The sequence below is a fragment of the Phocoena phocoena genome, chromosome 9, assembly GCF_963924675.1.
Source record: "Phocoena phocoena chromosome 9, mPhoPho1.1, whole genome shotgun sequence".
NCBI classification, from domain to species: domain Eukaryota; kingdom Metazoa; phylum Chordata; class Mammalia; order Artiodactyla; family Phocoenidae; genus Phocoena; species Phocoena phocoena.
In genome coordinates, this window is record NC_089227.1 from 20,389,608 (window position 1) to 20,409,332 (window position 19,725).

The 19,725-nt window shown below is 40.9% G+C and overlaps 2 protein-coding genes across 6 annotated transcripts in view; one reads left to right on the plus strand and one right to left on the minus strand.

Annotated features, from left to right (window-relative positions):
• The window catches only part of CCDC146 (coiled-coil domain containing 146), a 110,248-nt gene extending 96,533 nt beyond the window's left edge, over positions 1 to 13,715 (plus strand). Inside the window, exons 11-18 of the mRNA XM_065884064.1 lie at positions 87 to 175; positions 264 to 428; positions 1,667 to 1,891; positions 3,428 to 3,656; positions 7,713 to 7,841; positions 8,376 to 8,513; positions 11,680 to 11,928; positions 13,277 to 13,715. Coding sequence (XP_065740136.1) covers positions 87 to 175; positions 264 to 428; positions 1,667 to 1,891; positions 3,428 to 3,656; positions 7,713 to 7,841; positions 8,376 to 8,513; positions 11,680 to 11,928; positions 13,277 to 13,480 — 1,428 coding nt within the window. The 3' untranslated portion in view covers positions 13,481 to 13,715. The remainder of the gene's footprint in view (positions 1 to 86; positions 176 to 263; positions 429 to 1,666; positions 1,892 to 3,427; positions 3,657 to 7,712; positions 7,842 to 8,375; positions 8,514 to 11,679; positions 11,929 to 13,276) is intronic.
• A 2,430-nt stretch (positions 13,716 to 16,145) lies between these two features.
• GSAP (gamma-secretase activating protein) overlaps positions 16,146 to 19,725 on the minus strand; it is an 87,060-nt gene continuing 83,480 nt past the window's right edge. For 4 of the 5 annotated variants that reach the window (XM_065883821.1, XM_065883820.1, XM_065883819.1 and 1 more), the window contains 4 exons: positions 18,534 to 18,595; positions 16,894 to 16,995; positions 16,640 to 16,739; positions 16,146 to 16,237 (listed from right to left, as the gene is read on the minus strand). In XM_065883821.1, coding sequence (XP_065739893.1) covers positions 16,146 to 16,237; positions 16,640 to 16,739; positions 16,894 to 16,995; positions 18,534 to 18,595 — 356 coding nt within the window. The remainder of the gene's footprint in view (positions 16,238 to 16,639; positions 16,740 to 16,893; positions 16,996 to 18,533; positions 18,596 to 19,725) is intronic. The other variant, XM_065883822.1, reaches the window with a different exon arrangement.

Here is a 19,725-nt window from a genome sequence, read left to right on the forward strand (position 1 = left end):
AATGAGATGGGTTGAGGCTGGGAGTATCCATATGCTGTTGGTGGTAGACTATTTTTAAAATCTCACTATTAATTTCTATATTTCAGCAAAAATATACCAACATTGTTAGGGAGATCAAAGCAAAGGATCTTGAAATCCGGATACACAGGAAGAAAAAACGAGAAATTCATCGGAGGTAAAAGAATTACATGAGGACTTATCTAGCTGGCTGGGGGGGAAAAAAACCTATTTCACAAATTTCAAAAACACTTGTATTTTCACAGACTCAGAGAGTTTGCTAAACTGTATGACACTATTCGAAATGAAAGAAACAAATTTATTAATTTACTTCACAGAGCTCACCAGAAAGTCAATGAAATAAAAGAAAGGCATAAAATGTCATTAAATGAACTGGAAATTTTAAGAAATAGTGCAGTTACTCAAGAAAGGTAAGTGTTCCAATTAACTACTGTCCTTTCAAAGGTTTCTCTTCGGAGTCATTAAGTGATAAAATACCCTGGGGGATGATGAAATAGAAAATAAGTCTTTTACAAAACTAGAAAAGCCCTTGCTCACACACCCCGCTTTACAGCTGACAAGCATCTAAATGTGATTCCTTATGCTTCTGTTTGGGAGCCATATTTAAGGGGATGGAAAACTATACTCTGTAACTATGCTCACTTCATTTTCATTTACTCATCTACAAATAAAGGCACAAATTTGACAGTTTGCATTTAATGTTAGAAGACAGTCAAATGTTCATAAACCAGCATCCCATGATAGTAGGTGTGAAGCATCTAATAAGCTTATGTGAGGCAGTATGGCGGGGTGGTTAAGAGAAGGGGCTTTCTAGACCCAAACCCCAGCCCTGCCACTCATTAGCTGTGTGATCTTGGGTAAGCTATGCTAGCTCTCTGGGCTCACTTTTTTTACCCATAGAAATAGTCCTTTATATAGGACTTTTTGTTATTAAATGAATTAATCCAATGGTTGTTTTTTCAAACTTTATTATTTACCGTGTGCCAAGATCTGGTAGAATCTTTCACCTGTATTTAGTCCCTGATCCACAGAGTCTATACAACCTGAACTTTTTCTGGTGGCCACTATTGCCCAGTTTCCTTTTATAAAGATATTACAAAATGGGCTCTTGTGTGTGGGGTAGTGGAGGGGGGTTGGGTGGGAGTAGAGGTGTGAGGGGATTGGTATGAAAAAGCAAATCTAACATCCTAATCAGTTTCTCATCCTACATGAAAGTAAAATATCATTTATAGAGGCCATGCATTCATTCAGCATTTATTGTGATGTTATATTGAGTCAGGCACTACCTTAGGTGCAGTGGACACTGTCAGATATAACCGCCTCCGCCCTCAAGATAGCAGAGTCTCCTGGGGATGACAGAGCAGTAAATGAATCACTTAAGTCTCTTGCTTTGATAAATCGGGGCAGCAGACACTTGGGGCACAAAGGAAAGATGTCCTAATCCAGATAAGGGCAAATCGGAGACCTGGGAAATTACAGAAGTTCCTGAAGAGTATCATGTGATGAATATCGTTACTACTATTGTCATTTCAAGGGACACACTAAATCAAGAGCTACCTTGATACTGCTTGTGTTTCAGAAGTCTTTATTGTTTTTAAAGAAACTAAAGGAAATTATAATCGTACCCATTTTCCCATTATTTTTAAAGAAACCTACAAAATTCTATGCTGAAGCATGCCAACAACATTACCATCAGAGAAAGCATGCAAAACGATGTGTGCAAAATGGTAGCAAAACTTCAGGAAATGAAAGAGAAGAAGGAAGCCCAGTTAAATAACACTGAAAGACTTGCCAACATAATTACAATGATTGAAAAGGAGATGGTGCAGCTTCACAAAAAATACGAAAAAGCCGTTCAGCGTCGAAATGAAAGGTAAAAACCAGGAACCTGATGGGAGAGCACAGCACCCAGAGATCCGATTTAGAAATGTTGCACATTTTTCTCTAGACTTGACAGGGGATAGTGAGGGACATTTGACACTCAGGTTTCATCAGCCTTTGCAGGGCGGGGAGGGGGCTGTGTGCTTTCCCTGAAAATAAGAAACTCTGTCCTCGTAAGAAAGACAGCCAAGAGTAGGGTTTGGCAAGTTGCTCGCTTAAGGATCAAAGTCCTTCACCAGGCTACCACTCAGGATCAGGATACCATCAAATTATTTCAGTATAATTGCCATAAATAAGTCTTTGGATCTTGTATTCACTTGGGCGACAGGTTTATTCATTAAGCCATTCACCCAGTTCATTTTCTCAGCAAGAGTAGCATTATTTCTCCCAGCTATAATAATATTATTAATTGATTACTACTTAACAGTTTTCCCAAGTTGCTTGTGCTCTGAGAAATCTGGTGCATGAGATTGTAGAGCCCTGTAGTAATTACATCAGGTATTAGATTTTTTTTTCATCAAACCTTGATTGTGTGCTGTTCTGTGTAAGGCTGTGTTCTGTGTTAAGTGCTGGGCCCTGAAAGTACTAAAAGGTGGTAACGCATCACACCTGGCTTCTGTTGTCAGGAGAATAAAGCAGCTCATGAGATGAGCCAGTGAATGGCAAATGAAACAAAATACAGAGCTAAGATTAGCCAAATACACCCCTGTGCACACATGTTTTGAGGGAGGAGAGACAGAGAAAGAGATAGAAGCAATTAAAGATGCACTTGGGGATAATGGATACGCACGGTGTGGGGGAAGAACTTCAGGGTGTGACGAACACCACTTTTTCAAAGGGCTGGCAGGTGTTCTCTCTGGGGAAATAAAAAAAAAGTCCTCTTATTTGGCTCCTGGCACAAACCAAAGCATTTAGGCAGTGTGCTCCCAGGCCCTGGTCAGTTCTGGGGCTGGAATTAGAAAATTCTTTGTTTCTTCCCCACAGTCTCCTCCCAAGGAGGGGTCTTTCCTCTGGCATGATTACAAAGGGCTATAATCATGGGGATTTGCCTGTTTATGGGGAAATGTACATCAGAAATATTTAACTTTAAAAGAGCCTAATGGTCCTGGCCAGTTAGATAGAACCGAATAGCTGCCGGAAACGCATTCCCTGGCCCCCTGCCTGGGTTGGCAGGTCTGGCCCGTGAAAAGGGTGTGCAGAAAATCAGACCCTGAGATCACGTCGTTCATGCGTGGGGAGTGACATTCTTTTCCACCCCAGGAGGACCACTGGGACTTGCAGAGATACTGTGGCCGGCCAACGACATGGTCAGCTCAGAGTCCAGACTCTACACAACCCTCTCTCTCCCATGCCCAGAAAAATTCAAAATGTGGAGTTTAACTAGAAAGCCAACAGTGAATATCTATTGTCTCCTGGAATCACGCAGTGTTGATGTGTATTTTGCACCCAAATCCAGAGAGAACCACGGTGACTGGTAAAACAGTGGCCTCAACATCCTCTTAGCCTCTGCCTCTCAATCTGACCATAGTGGTGTTCAGCTGATAGAGCGGGAAGAGGAAGTGTGCATTTTTTATGAAAAAATAAATACCCAAGAGAAGATGAAGCTAAATGGAGAAATTGAAATACACGTCCTGGAAGAGAAGATCCGATTCCTGAAACTGAAGATTGCGGAGAAGCAAAGACAGATTCACGTGACCCGGAAATTGCTACCCGCCAAGAGGGCTCTGGATGCTGATTTAGCAGTGCTCCAGATTCAGGTGGGAGAAGTGCGGATGACGCACGTCCTGGGAACATCTGCTGCTGTTTTCTTTTCTTTTCCTCCTTTATTGCTTTGTAGGTCATATAAGTTCTTACATGTAAATCAAGCCATGCTACTCCTGGTACCTACAAGAACTCTTGAGTTAAATGTCCTGTTTAAAAATGCCTCTGAACACTGCTCCAGGGTAGAATCTGTGCTTCAGGCATCTGAGCTACAGATTATCTTTTTATCCCCCATGAAGCACTTTCTGCCTTTCTTGGAATTTAGACCTTCCCAAATCTCAGCTCTAACTCAGCTGCTTCAGAGCTCAAAACTTCAGTAAGCCAGGCTTTCACTACGGCCAGCATAATTGGGTTTTTTTTGGTTTGTTTTTATTTTTATTCATAATTATGTTTTTGATGCTTGCTGGAAAGATCCTGCAGACCATCTAGCTCTCTTTTTTTGTTGTTTATTTGTTTGTTTTTGCAGTACGCGGGCCTCTCACTGCTGTGGCCTCTCCCGTTGCGGAGCACAGGCTCCCAACGCGCAGGCTCAGCGGCCATGGCTCACGGGCCTAGCCGCTCCGTGGCATGTGGGATCTTCCTGGACCAGGGCACGAACCCGTGTTCTCTGCATCGGCAGGTGGACTCTCAACCACTGCGCCACCAGGGAAGCCCTAGCTCTCTTATTTTTGATTCTCTTTGATATTCTAGAACCAAGATTGTTGTTTCTTATTAATGGGTAATCGCATATAATTAGACTCCTTATTAACCCCTGTAGTTTCCCTGTAATTTAATAACTTGGCCTCTGACATGGCCTTTTTAAAAGTGGAATAAAGTCATAAAATTTAAACACAAAATAGCAAGTAAATAAATAAAACCATAAATATAAAGCCATTTTCTTCATATGTAATAATTATACTTTTTTCTTAATGAAAACAGAAGAAAAAATTAAACTAAACAATTCGTGGCCTAAACTTTTTTCCATTGACTCAATGTAGCAGGAATACATTTTAACCTATAACATGTTTTCTAAAATGTCAGGTTTAGGGACTTCCCTGGTGGTCCAGCTGTTAAGACTCCACCTTTCAATGCAGGGGTGTGGGTTCAATCCCTGGTCCGGGAACTAAGAGCCCACATGCCATGGGGTGCGGCCAAAATTTTTTAAAATAATAATAAAATGTCAGGTTTGCTTTCAGATTTTTTTCTGATTATAAAATTAAGACATACTCTGTTAATGAAGTTTTGAAAAAAATACAAAAATTTTAAAGAAAAAATTCTATCCCCAACATATAATCACTATTAAAATTATCAGAAATCTGGACGAAATCCTTCTGGTCATTTTCTAGGTTTACAAGTAAATGGTTTTCATTAGCTCATGCTATAGACACAGTTTTGGGTCATTTTTTTTTTTTTAATTTAATCACGTCATGGGGTTCACAGGACTTTATGGAACTGAATGATGGTTCTACTTTCATATTTTATGGCATTTCAACGTGTAATATGCTATACAGATGATAGGATCTTTCATTTTGCACAAATATGGTAAGGTTTTGATTCCAGTGTTTGTTTCTTTAGCCATATGTTCTCCCATTCACTTCTTCAATAAGTGTAGCCCTGAATTAGATGGATTGGCTGGAACATCCCCCAGGCCTCCCCCAGGTCTCCCACAAAGCCTCCCCAGGATTCCTGCAGCTCTGACTCCTGCTTCCAATTAGTGGTTCCTTTGGGGGATCCACTCATCATCTTGACACACAGTGCCTGGGCCAGTTCTGTGCCACTTCAGTGCAGACTCGGGACTGGTTCCAACTTCCGCCTACACCTACACAAGACCATTCATGCCAGGCCTGTGTCTATGAACTGACTTTATTGAAGAATTGGGGCACCAGTGTGAGGGGGTACATTAAAGAAATGCAAAGAACTTCAAATTAAGTATCAGACAAATATGCCTTCCCACGCCACCACTGGGAACAGTCCCCCAGGTGTACTACCCCATGCAATGCCCTAGCCTAGTTCCATTTCACTGGCTTGTCTTTCCATCTTTCACCCCCCATCTCCCCTCCACAGCCTTACCGTCCAGATTGCGCCCCAGGCACCCCACGCTCGTCTCACTCCATTTTACAGAATAATTCGGCTCTCTCCAGGTCTTTCCCAGAACACACATTCAAGGCCATCTTTGCCCATGCTACATGATCAACATGCCCAGCAGAACAAAAGGACTTTAAATCCAGTAAGATCCACAAGAGAAAAAATTCATTCTGTACTATGGAAGCATTTTACTTGTGTTAATTGCAAATTAATACTTCTATTCAATAGATTAAAATAGATAAAATTACTTCTTCTTAAAAAGAAAAAATATATATATATACTTAGTATTTATTATATAAAACCAGTAATCCGGTATAAAATATGAATTCAGTTTACCCAAGAGGAAAATACTATGCATTCAATGATAGTACACCCTGCCTGGTGTGAGCATTTATCATTCTGACTGCATATAAATTGAAGCATAGGGACTGTGTGTTATCATCAGCTCCCTGTTCTACCAGAGTTAGTTCTAAGCTTAAGAATAGTGGACTAGAAAGTTTCGCATTAGTCTTCAGACTGCACCTAATTATTTAATTGTATACTCAGCACTAATCACATGGGCCCTTTGAAGGACACGGTGTGAAATTTCAAGCTTCAAGCAAGCTGTTTTTGTACCTTGCCGTGTAGTGCCAGATCTCTCTCATATCCTGTTGTTATAGCTACAGTGTTTTGTCTTTTTTTTCAATCTTCCTCTTTTTTGTATCACTTTCAGAATTCTCTTAAGGTTTGCTTTTTTTTGGTTGCTTGAAAGTTTTTAATCGTCCAAGGATTATCATAAGTCACATTTTCCTGCAATATTTTACTTGTAATAATAGCCCGTTTTTAGGGCTCCTGGAAGTCATGTGAACTGTTTTCGGACACAAGAGCACTATTTTATATCGAAAAAGGATACAGTTTTTCCTCAAGGGCCCATGGGGAATAAGATCAATCAAGGCGCCACTCTGATAAGCAAGCACCATATATTTTTTCTTATCTAATTTCCTAATTAACAAAAGGAGACATTAAATGTTGTTAATAACAAATACAACAAGTACACATACATGGATACGTTATTAACTCCCTATTAAGAGCAATTAAGTGTGGAGAGACAGGAAGAAAAAAATATTCATGTCACCATTTGAAATTCTTTTTGTCGGGAGGAGAACAAGTTTAAAAATTTTAAGTACTCTAAATATATTATCTCGTTTAACGGATCAATCCCATGAGTTTGGGACTTATTTTCCCATTTGATAGTTGAGGAAACTACGGTTTAGAGAAGATAAATGATTTGCCTGCGATTATACAGATTTTCAGTAGAAAAGCTAAAGGTGATGACTTGGTTTTCACTGTGTTCTACATCCCTCCCTACAAAACAGCTAAGTGTGGCTGCCACTCCTGCTTGAGAATTTCTGTATTTCTTCATCCACCTCCAAAGTCTCATTGAGTCAACAAATATAGTTGAATATATAACACATTACATTGGGTGTTTACCAAAAAAGATACAAATAGTTCGGGCTATTCCTCATAGACGGTACACTGTGTTGACCTAGTAATTAAGAATTTTACTTTTCTTTGGGAAGCCATTAAGCCTATTGCCAGCAAAGGGTTTTAAACTGGAGTCTAGTATGTTGTGTACCCTGTATGCTGTGCTGTCTGCCTTGGCCCCTGTAACAACAGGCAATAAAGAAGTCAAGTCTGTATAGTCGGAGCTCTGCAACCACACAGCATCCCGGGAGTATAACACAAAATGGGAAGCGATAAAAGGACTGGTTGTAAAGTCAGCTTTTTTTTTGATGACCCAGAAGTCACTGCCTTGCTTTGCAGAGTCAGTTAACAGGCATCTTCCTCTCTGTACCACACGCGAGTAGAAACATTGCTTAACCACAAGTCCCAGCTGATGGGGTGTTAAGAATTCCCTTCCACCTTTGCCTGGAAAGACCCTAAAGACCTTGGACTACGTGACTTTAAGATTTACTGAGCAAAGTTACTGTTTCTTTCTTGTTTAATAGTTTTCACAGTGTACAGACAGAATAAAAGACCTGGAGAAACAGTTTATAAATCCTGAGGGTGAGAACAGAACACGCTTCCTTCCAGGGAAAGATATGACCAAAGAAGAAATGATCCAAAAAATGGATGCGGTAAATGTCCTTTCTTAAAATAGCATCTATTAGCCCCTGTTGATCAGTGTCACAGATATCTGTGGTACAGTTTCATGTTATGAGGATTCATCCCTCATTATTCTAGTCACTAACATAGTCCTTTCATTGCAATCTAGTAACGAAACCTAAGCTTGACTTTAGATGCTCGCCAAAAAAGTTAAAACCTGAGTGCTTTCAAAATGCCCATCTCTGTCTCACGGCCCATAGGAGCAATTTTGGCATCGTGAACGGATTAATTTGTCTTCCTGATGGGAGCATATCAGAGGAATGGCGACGTGGAAGCTAGACGGAGCTGAGAGGGCCATTCTTTGCCATGGGGAGGAAGAAGTGCCACAGCTCTCGGGGGCGGGGGGTCAGGGGGTGAGGGGAAGTCTTGACTTCGTCCAGTTCATTAAGTCATTAATGTTCATTAGTGAAGTCCCCCTTCATTAAGGGGGGAAAATAGTGCTCTAATTAGGAAAGATTTTGACTTGCATGACTTTTTTTTCCTATTGAAATTCTTTTTGACCGTAGCTGGAACTACAGCTGGCCAAGAAGGAGGAGAAGTTGCTGGAGAAGGATTTCATCTATGAACAGGTCTCCCGGCTCACCAACAGGCTCTGCAGCAAAACGCAGGCCTGCAAGCAGGACACACTGCTCTTAGCCAAGAAGGTCTGCCCAAGTCCCCGCCTCCTCTCTTCTGTCCTTCCTCCTCTATCACCTTCCATTTTCCACAGACTGCTTCATTTATTGGGGGAAGCCCCGGAGAGATTAGGCTTTATGAATAGATAAATACAAAGAATTAAAATTTAAAATGTAAAGATGACTCTTGGAGAATTGTCCAAGATAAGTTTCAGTCTTGTGCCCTGAATGAATTCTCATTATAGTGGGAAATCCTAAACCTTTCAATGACAGTATACAAGTTTCACTTAACAGGGTACCTACTCAAATATGACAGTCATTATCTTCCTATTTCATGAGACATGTTAAGTCCTTTCTAGTTCCTTGTGAAGGGAGGGCCTCATTTATCCAGCGGTCTGCATGGGAGCTGCCTGAATCCAGAAGTAGCCAGAAGCCAGCAATGGAAGGGGACCATTAAAGAGAACAGCAGTCGCACAACTCCCTGGGGTGGAGCCCCCACCCAAGCCTCACTAGTGAGGAAAGGCCAGTAACGTGGGGCTTCCTAATTCCATAAGCTTAAAATACCAGGGCTTCTGATCCAAAGCTACAGGGTCAGGCAGGGACTGCTAGAAGCAGCCAGCAGGAGGGAGGCCGGTGATTCGGACGCAGCAGGACTTTGCACCATCAGGCATCAGACGGTCTGCTGCCTGCTTGGCGCCCCCGGCCCCTCACAGCATCCCTCTGTGACAGTCCAGGGTTTTTAGTCAGTCAGCAACAGTCACTGGAGCTGCTGAGTGCAAAAGGGAAAGGGACACATCGTCCACACCATGTAGTGTGGGGAGACAGTTCAGAAGACGCCATGAATAATGGTGTCACCCACTGTGGGCTCCTGGGGGCAGTGACTGTTCCTTATTCTTAGTTTCCCCAATGCCTCGCATGTGCTAAACTTTAGAAAAACGTTTGTTTAATAAGTTAACAGTCCTGGCACACTAAACTACTGCAAATCTCAAGGCTTCTTGGCCACTTTTATTTGGCTTTACACTTCCACTAACACACTGATGAGGCCAACAGCACTTGTGCAAATCTCAATTTACCTCACAAAATAAGAAATGTTAAGACTTCTTTAGGCTCACGAACAAACGTTGCCTGAATTAGCATGTCTGAAGTTTCTTTAAATGTTGCCTTCCTTTATTTTGCAAAATGCATTTGCCTTTCTTTGGGGGAAGCTGGTTTTTGCTGAGGTCTGCTTGTCAAAGCTGATTCAGAGTCCCTCCAGAAGTCAACTGTTAAGCCAGAGAAACACAAATGGGAGCTGCCGACACAATCCACATGACCAAAAAGTTTCCAGCATTACTGAGTCCTGTCCTCATGATTTATCTCCCTTTCTGTTCCCCACATTCCATGCTCTCTACCTGGCTTTCTTCCTCCTCCATTTAAAATAATCTCCTCAGAGTAGGCAGAGCTGGAAGACAGAAAGACATTCAGATCCCAGATCTGTGACTTACCAACACTACAAAGTGACGATGAGAAAGATACATAAATGGTCTTAAAACTCAGTTTCCTGATCTGTGAAATGGGTGTGATATCAGCTCAAGTGGTGGCAAGCATCACATAATCGAGCAGAAGTGGGCTGGCCCTTGTGGGTGTTCAACAACGTTGTACATCTCATCTCTCATCTCTCTTCGAGAGCTTATGGCTCCTCTTACAAGTTTCCCAAATGAGCAGAAAATGGGAACTCTCAGCAAAGACTCAGAGAACCCAGAATAATACCATCCTTTTTTTTTTTTTTTTTTGATTTATGGAGAAGGGAGGTTGGTTAGTTATATACACACTCAAGTGTGCAATGACTAGTTAATAAAATTTAAAAGAGAGATTATGACTCATCATTGAAGCTCTGAATGCCTGTCATTTTTATTCAAATTATGCTTCCTGAAAACTAATGCAGTATAGAAGTTATAGAAATTTATATTCCCTATTCCCTTAAAGAGACAAAGTTTTCGCATAATAATTGGTCATTATATTTTCAGAGGCACGTAAATCACCAGCAGCAACGCTTCTGTAAGCAAATGTACACACAGACCAGTATATACTCTATTAAGAGAAGAAAGTATTTTGAGGTACGGTGTAGTTTTTGGACGCTCATATTTGTGTCTCACTTTACCTTGGTTCAAAGGAATGAACAATTAAAAGAGACTAAGAATTGATTCATTCCTTCATTCGACAAACATTCAATTTTAATTTTGTCTCCTGTATTCTAAGCAGTGGGAACCTCATGAATAAAACAAACAGTCCTTGTCCCCATGAAGAGTACGTTCTTGTAGGATGATAGGCTATAACCAAATAACCAAATACATTTATATTATAATGTCAGTAGTGAAAGGATATGAAGAAGTAATAAGACAGGGTAATGTGACACTGAGTGTTGGCGGGTGGCGGGAGTCACCTCTTACTGCCTCACCAGCCTTCGGCCACTGAAAGGCCGTGCTGTGGGCCAGAAAGCTTACAGGAACCACCAATTCCAATTTTACTTCTTTTCTGTCTTTTAAAATCAATTTTCCCACCTAGTCTTATATTTTAATTCTTTGATAATAAATAGCTTATATGAAAGGGTAAGCACACATACACAACTAGGAACATTTCTTTTCAAATTACTGGCCAGACTGTCCAGTTCAGCTCATGCTTGCTTATGACCGCATAATGATGCATCCTGGGAATTATGATCAATAATACACACACACTGAAGTGTGACAGTTTCCATTAAAAATCATCACGGATGCTGATTACCTTACTTAAGCAAGTGTATTAATAACTAATACAATTCTGTTCTACCAGATTTTCCCCCCTGCTTAAGTGGCAAACTAATAACATGGCAAAATTAGGCCAGAACTTAGACATCAAGAATACCCTTTCCTTGGTCCTTATCACCTCTTAAAAATAGAGACACTAAACTATTCCCCTCAATACTACCAACCTGGAAATCCAGGTACTAGATGAACAGATCTCTCTCTTCTCCCTCCTCCTTATCCTATTTCACAGCCAGGGTGTTGGGCTGAATCTCTGAGGTCTCCTCCAGTTCTTATTCTCTGTGAATTCCCACTTAAACTTTCCTTCCTTCAGGCAAGAATGCCCACCTTCAGAGACAGCCAGAAGCCTGCCATTTTCTTCAAGTCTTCATGGAATGTATACATAGGCTAAGCCTTGGGCTTTTTCATTCTAGATGAATGGCTACCAGAGAAAGATCAAAGATGCTACTGAAAAAATGATGGCTCTTGTTGCTGAGCTGTCCATGAAGCAAGCTATGACCATTGAACTCCAAAAAGAAGTCAAGGAGAAAGAAGATTTCATCCTCACTTGCAACTCCAGGATGGAAAAGGGTCTGCCTCTCAATAAAGAGGTTGAGAGAGAATGGTTGAAAGTACTTCGAGATGAAGAAATGTATGCCTTGGCCATCGCCGAAAAGTCTCGGGTAAGCTATGGCTTCTACGTTGCATTTGTAAAATGTGCCGGGAAGGGCTGCTGCAGGGGTTGTCAATCCTCCCAAAATATATGAAAGTGTTCTACTCTACCACACACATAGGCCCAGCAAGTCATTAGAAATAAGTTTTGCTTTTTTAAGATATTATGTAGGCAAGCAAAGTACAACAGTCCAAAGGGTCAGAACATTCCCTGGAGAACACTGGGCGGGCATCAAGTCCCACCCCACAGTGTTCTATCCTGGGCTGGTATGGTGAAGACCAGGACCTCCCATTGGCATGGCAATGGCCAGGCTGGCACTGGTTTTATCCTAGGTCTCTAATCTCTGTCTTTGCACCCTGGCTCAGACCATACCTTACTCTTCAATGTCCATCTGCTGTGGCCACAGCACATTGTGAGGCCTCAAGCGTATCATGGTTGTCACAGGCTTCGCAGACTCTGCACCTGGTGCAGAAGCTACGATTAGGCTTCAGTACCACCCTTCTCCCACCAAAGACCTAAGTCTGTCACTGACCACCTACACACTGGGGGCTCAGTTCTTATTCCTACTCCCATGACCTTTCAATAATCTTAGAGTGGAATTAGGCATCTCTTTCTGAGGAGACTACATCCTGGGGGCCTATAACTCACTCTCAGACTACAGAGCAGACATCCCCAGAAGATCACCATTCCTTCCCTAACCCAAGAAAAAGGTGCATTCCAAACACATACTATGAATTCCCGAAAACAGGGTCTGATTTGTCATTCGCACGCTGCCTGGGATTATATTCTTGAGGGCATTCAGACTTTACCTGTGGTGTCCCAGCTGTCATTTACCTGTCTCCATTTTTTCCAATTCTTTTTAATGCTATAAGAGATTCCTCTGTTTTCCAGAAACACAGGCAGAATCTTGAGGCTCAAAGCAAGCTGCTGACAGCTTCTCTCCACTGGTTCTACTTTACTCCTTATCTCCTCCTTTGTACCATTTGCTCACCAGTGACCTACCAAAGGAAATAGATTATCCTGCCTTTGTCACAAACATGGAAATAATTAGTGTTTAATGAAAGATACTGAGTTCGGAATGTAGCAAATTTAGGTCCCACCAACCAGTTTATGGCAAACCCTAAACCCCCGGAGCAGAGTGATGCTTGAGCAACATGGGTCATTCCAATGAGACGAAATGTGTGTGTAGGTGTGCGTGTCTGGTGACGCACCCTCACACCCTCTTGTCCCTTTGGGGAATATCGGCCAGCAAGCATAGCCGAAGGCTGCTCAGACCCGGCTGTGTCTGATGGGCCCTGAGGACGAAGCGACTTTACCTGTGTTTTCAAAAACTGAAAAGGATAAATCATTCTTTGCAGGAGTTCTTGGAAGCAGAAACTCACCAGCTGCCCAGTGGTGTTTACACAACTGCGGATCAGCGTCCAAATGCCTACATCCCAGAGGCAGAGTCCACTCTTCCTCTGCCAAAACCGTACGGTGCTTTGGCTCCTTTTAAGCCCAGTGAACCTGGGGCCAGTATGAGGCACATAAAGAAACCTGTTATAAAGCCAATTGAAATCTGAACATGTGAACCAACCCAGGCTTCTCAAGGAGGCGCTTCAACCAGGCTTCTTCACATCCACAGCTGGAAAACGTCAGCGTAATGGCTCTAAATTACAGAGTATCTACAACATATGCTTCCTTCCTATCACACTCACCAATTTTTCTTTTTCACTTTATCTCTTGATTACATTTCAGAAATATATAGTAGACTGGGTGCTATAAAAATGCAATAAAAATAAATACCTTTTCAGCGAAGTACAGAAGTTGGCAGAGTGGTCTTTGTTTATTAAAGAAAGAAAAGCAGATCCTGTTCAATGTACTCACTTTTAAGAAAAAGAAAGAATGGGTGAAAAGAAAAATAGCCCAAGTACTGCAGGGGCATAACTCACTTTGTTAAATAAATAGTTGCACTGCAAGTTGATGTCAGTAAATCTAAATTGAGTGAAAAGCAGTAGGGAAGCTTGTCTTTTTTAAAGTGATGTTATAGTGATTCTTTTTACAAATAAAGAATCCTTTGGGGCAAAAACAATTATGCCCTAATTTATCTTTCTTATAAATCTAGATTTTTCCACCATGTTATATGCAAATACACTGGTGATTACTTTGTCCTGATACCAGATTTTTCAAAATTTCAATGAAGATATTTATAATTTTGCATGTGAAAGAGAAAATGAGGCCAGTTCCACTGATTTCATTACTCTAATATTACTGTATTTCACCCAAGTATATTTTGCTAATTCTGTTTACTTTCTCACATAAAAATATAAAAGTAGATTTGAAACCGGTGATTTTACATTCATTAACATGCTCCAACTAGTATTATTTCATATTGTTATCAGTTATGAATTTCATTTCACGACTCTGGGAGTGAGAAATATCACATTCATTTATTTTGCTAAATCAAACAAAATCTGTTCCAAGCCCCCACCCTGACACAGAATGGAGGGAAATTGAATCTCATTCTCCGTCTAGGAGTCCTGAATCTAACCTGACTGCTTTGTGAAGTCATTAAAAAGCAATTCCTTGAGAGAGCCTATAACAAGTAACGCTGTGTAAGCTGTGTGCCTAATGCAAAGAAATACTACAAAGTTACACACAGTTGCTGTGTTGTAGGATCAGTAATTAGGGATTCAAAAAATAAACACATAGGAAGTTTAAACCGATAGGAAGGAAAAATAATTTTTAAAAATTACCAAGGTTTGGATGCTTAAATATTACAACGTGTGCTACTGGTCCAGAGGGTGACATGCCACTGTGCACTGGAATGGCCAGGGATCACAGTCAGATGGAACTTTTTATCTGGCCCTTAAGCATAAATAAGATTTTAGTAAGTGAAGGGGATTCCAGGAGGGGGAAGTCGCCTGAGCAAGACTTGGAAGTAAGAAAACAAAAGTTCTGTTCAAGGCCCAGTGAGCGAGGCTGGTTGGAACAGAACGTTCGTACTGGGGAAGTGTATAAGGCCAGAATTTGGGAGATCTGGAATGTCAAAGAGTTTGGATTTTATCCTGTAATAAATGGCAAGCCACTGAAGGATTATGAGCAGAGGGGTGACAGGATCAAAGTAGTGTTTATCTCAAATATGCATCAGATGAATGAGACTTCAGAAAGCAGCAGAAACAACCCGGGTGTGAAGAGGAAAGCGTAGGGGAATGAAAAATAATGACCTTATCAAGAGGAAAAACCAGCACCGCCTTGCTGATATGGCTCCAAGACTTTGAGCTTCAGTGACCATGAAATATTTGACCTAAATGGGAATTTCTGTAGGAGAGGATAATTTTTAGAATGATGATTTTAGAGAAGCTGAATTATTATACTGGCTAGTGATATTTGTAATCTTTAAAATTTCACAAGTTCAATGAGGGAAACGGTGTGAAGAGAGGAAAGCAAAGGGTTTTGGGCTTACCCCAGGAATCAACTGTGTTTATGGTCAGAACGTCACTGTAGAAGAGAGAGGGGAAAAAAAAAGAAAAGTGGGAGAACTCGTTAGGTGTCATGTGGGTCTTTGGGGGAACATGTTCATGGAGTCATGATTCTTGGTGGGAACAAAGGAGTTAGGCTAAAACTTTCAGTGTTTTTTTAAATGACAACATATTACTAAATCAAACTTTTATAAATATAAAAATAAGTTTATAATATTAAATACAGTTCCATCTGAACGTTCACGAAGACAAATCCTACTCTATGTATGTATAAATTGTTGTATTTTGCAAATTATTCCCTACTAGAGTTAGCAGATTTGACTTAGTCCAAATTCAGTTTTTTTAAGAGTATCTAATTTCCAAAATAGAGTTTTTCTACAACTTGTAATTTTTCTGCTTGTCATATGCTATTTTCAGTGACACAGCCAATTTTTGATTTTCTAAGCACTGTTCCTACATTTTTAAAGTATATATTTTTTCAGAGTATAATAGAAACTAGCTTTTGGCCTATGAGAGCGCTAGGAAGATCAGCCACTAGGAAGAGCATCACTTAGGCCACTTCATGCCCCCTTGGACTGGCTGCCATTTCTCTACACTTGACTGTCCAATTCTGTCTGAACAAAGTACTAAACTGAAATTCAGATGGCTCAACAATGTGTTCTGATTTTGGTTACCAGTTTAAAATATAGCTAAAGAATTCTCAACGGAAGTAGAGCTAACGAGCAAGAGAAAAATACTGGAAGCTGATATAACTGCATTTTCCCTTTTATAAGCCTAAAAGCATCGTGGTGTGTTTCAGAGCTGCTTCCTCTACAAATTTTGCGTCCACGTTGTCACGTCCTTCAAAAGCATACAGAGCTGAAAGGAAAGAGAGAGAGAGAAGAGTTACTATGAAGCCACAGAACATTTATAATATTGTTCCCATACTTCATTGAAATCATAATTATTTTATATTTTAGTAAAACACATTATTCTGAGAATGTGTTGTTAAAATTTATTAAACCTCAGCACCAAGAAAGGCCATTCACACCAACCAAATGCGTTTTTAACCTCTTAATTCCTTCTAAAACCTGAAAGGTGGTTATTCCTTTGGTAATTTAGGTAGTAAATTGTGTATTGCTAATTAAAACCTATTGCAAGAAGATCCTACTTATAATTAAGGGATATTTTGGCAAGAAAAAGGTACACAGAAGCACATAGAGACTGACTGATGTGTCAGGGGAAAAACAGGAAAATCCTGAGAGCAGAGGAGTGACTTACCTGGATTGGAGGACTCAATATCTGTCAGTATTTCAATGAAGTAGTTCAGAGGCAGAAATTCTACACTGAATGATGACTTGTCCATCATAGAACTCCGGGGCTAAAAGGGAAACGGCTGTGGTATCAGCTGATTCTCCACAACAAGTACAAACTTAAAGTGGTGAGAACTACAACTGCTGTCCATATGGATATGTTAAAATGGGCAAAGAGGTTCCAAAATCATTTAGCGGGGCCTCTGCTCCACACAGACTCACCTGTTTGTTATAGTTCTGAAGCAGTTGCTTTACATGGTTCCGGGAAATAATGTTAGAACTCACAGGATGATCCCAAAGTCGACAGATCTTCTGACCTGTAAGCTATTTTTGCAAATTGAAAAATATGTAGAGGAGGATTTTTAGGGCAGTGAAAATACTCTGTAGGATACTACAGTGTTAGATATATCTCCTTATATATTTGTCCAAACTCACAGAATGAACGACACCGAGAGTGAACCCTAATGCTAACTATGGACTTTGGTGATTGTGATGTGCAGTGTAGGTTCATCCACTGTAACAGATGGACCCATTCTGCTGAGGGATGCTGATAATTGGGGAGACTGTGTGTATGTGGAGGAAGGGAGTGTCTAGGAAACCTCTGTACCTTCCACACTAAAAAATTTAAGTCAATGATAAAAATAAAAAGATGGAAAAATACAGAGAGGAGAATATAGCTCACAGCATTAAGTAAATTTATCTTATATCAATTCATAATTTTTTAAAATGTATTCCAGCTAGTGAGTCTAAAAGACAGACTCTTTATGGTTAATGACCTTGGAGAAAGGCCATTTCCTATGAGGTATGCTTCTGAATTTTGAATAAATACTCCCTTAAATGCAACTCTGAGGAAAGCATTTTGTGTACTGAGGCTGCCAAAGTCTTCTTCTGAAATGGAGTTCATCTGTTATTCTTCAAAACTGAGTATCTGCGTGCCAACCCTACGTGATATTTTGATATGAAGCTACAGGTTATAGGCATGTACTCTGCCAGTGTCTCGCCCAGAAAATTTTAATTCCCTAAGGGTATAAGGCAAAAAAAAATCAAATTTAGAGACCAAACTAAATGTTCAGAGATATTCCCCAGAGAGATCTAGCCATGGAAAATATGCTTTGTTTTCTATTCTTGCCTCTGCCTCAGTAAGCCTGTGAGGGCGAGAAGGTGTTATAAAGCAAGACGATTAGGTCCAGGAAGGCATCAGACATCCCTTTGTGGGAGGATCGTGCCAGAGATATAAGTGCTCAACGTATGTAAATGGCACAGAGCTGGCCAAGGCTCTCATGGCCGGGAAGTCCGCAGAGTCAGAGGCTCTGAAGACCTTGCCGTGGAATGTCTGAATTTCACAGCATTTCTGACTCAGAGAGCTACTATACCCCACAAAAACAAGGAGTGCCTGTATAACCCTCTCCCTCATGTTTCTCATTTTTCCTTCAACCGGGAATGTTTTCCTGCCGTGGTGCAAACAACAGTGAGAGGAAACGCAGTTCCAGAACCTTCTGACCTCACCTGTATTTCAATTTCTTATCAGTTTAAATGCCAAAAGCACATGTTTCCCCTCTGCCTCCCCTCAGACTCACAGACGTACATATTACTGTGGTTTCCTCAGAAGAGAAAACGGCTAAATGTTCTAGGTGGGCCTGTGCCAAAGCAGCACGCGCACAGCCAGGGGAGCAAGCACTCGGTAGGCCCAGTGCGAGCAGCGGACAGACGGGTAGGGACGGACAGGATTTCTTGGAAAGGGCCGAAGGGTGAGGCAATTCAATTGACTTCGGCCCAAAGCAAGTAACTGCTCTTCCTGCAAGAAGAAATCGAAGGAGGGGTACATGCCGAGGCTTAGAAAACAGAATATACTTCAGGATTACCGGAGGCAGCCGCACAATAATGCTGAACTTCACTTTTTCATTTTTCTCTGTATTGTCCAGATCTACAAGAAAGTCAGAAGTTGGCAAACAAAATAAAACAAAACAAAAAGAAAAAACCCAGTAATCTCCATTTTAATACCTGAGCAAGCTAATACTTCAGAGCTTCATCCTGGTAATGCATGTCCCAACCTTGTTTTTCAAGCCAAGTCTAACAACACTATGAAAATATTAGTTTGTGTCTCTCTGAATAAAAAAGGGATTTTTTAAACATCTTTATTGGAGCATCATTGCTTTACAATGGTGTGTTAGTTTCTGCTTTATAACAAAGTGAATCAGCTATACGTATACATATATCCCCATATCCCCTCCCTCTTGCATCTCCCTCCCACCCTCCCTATCCCACCCCTCTAGGTGGTCACAGAGCACCGAGCTGACCTCCCTGTGCTATGCGGCTGCTTCCCACTAGCTATCTGTTTGACATTTGGTAGTGTGTATATGTTCATGCCACTCTCTCACTTCGTCCCAGCTTACCCTTCCCCCTCCCTGTGTCCTCAAGTCCATTCTCTAGTAGGTCTGCGTCTTTATTCCCGTCCTGCCCGTATGTTCTTCAGAACCTTTTTCTTTATTTTTTTAGATTCCATATATATGTGCTAGCATATGGTATTTGTTTTTCTCTTTCTGACTTACTTCACTCTGTATGACAGACTCTAGGTCCATCCACCTCACTACAAATAACTCAATTTCATTTCTTTTTAAGACCGAGTAATATTCCATTGTGTATATGTGCCACATCTTCTTGGTCCATTCATCTGTTGATGGACATCTTGGTTGTTTCCATGCCCCGGCTATTGTAAACAGAGCTGCAATGAACACTGTGGTACATGACTAAAAAGGGATTTCTTAATGAAGCTGCTGCTCTATATCAGGGAACAGCGTTCTGTAACAGGCTGCCAGTCACAGAGCAATTTTGCTGACTGACTTAAAACATACGGCACCTTGAGGAATGGCAAATACTTCAATATATATTAACAAAACTCATCTATAAAATACCACAGTTGAATACTTTAACCAAGAGTCATTACACTACAGACCTTATTTCAAGTTCAAATTCTCATAGGCACTACACCTCTCATTATTTTTCCTTGCATTTCAAGTCTAACTTTGAGAGGACGGAGTTAATCAGCTGAAAGTA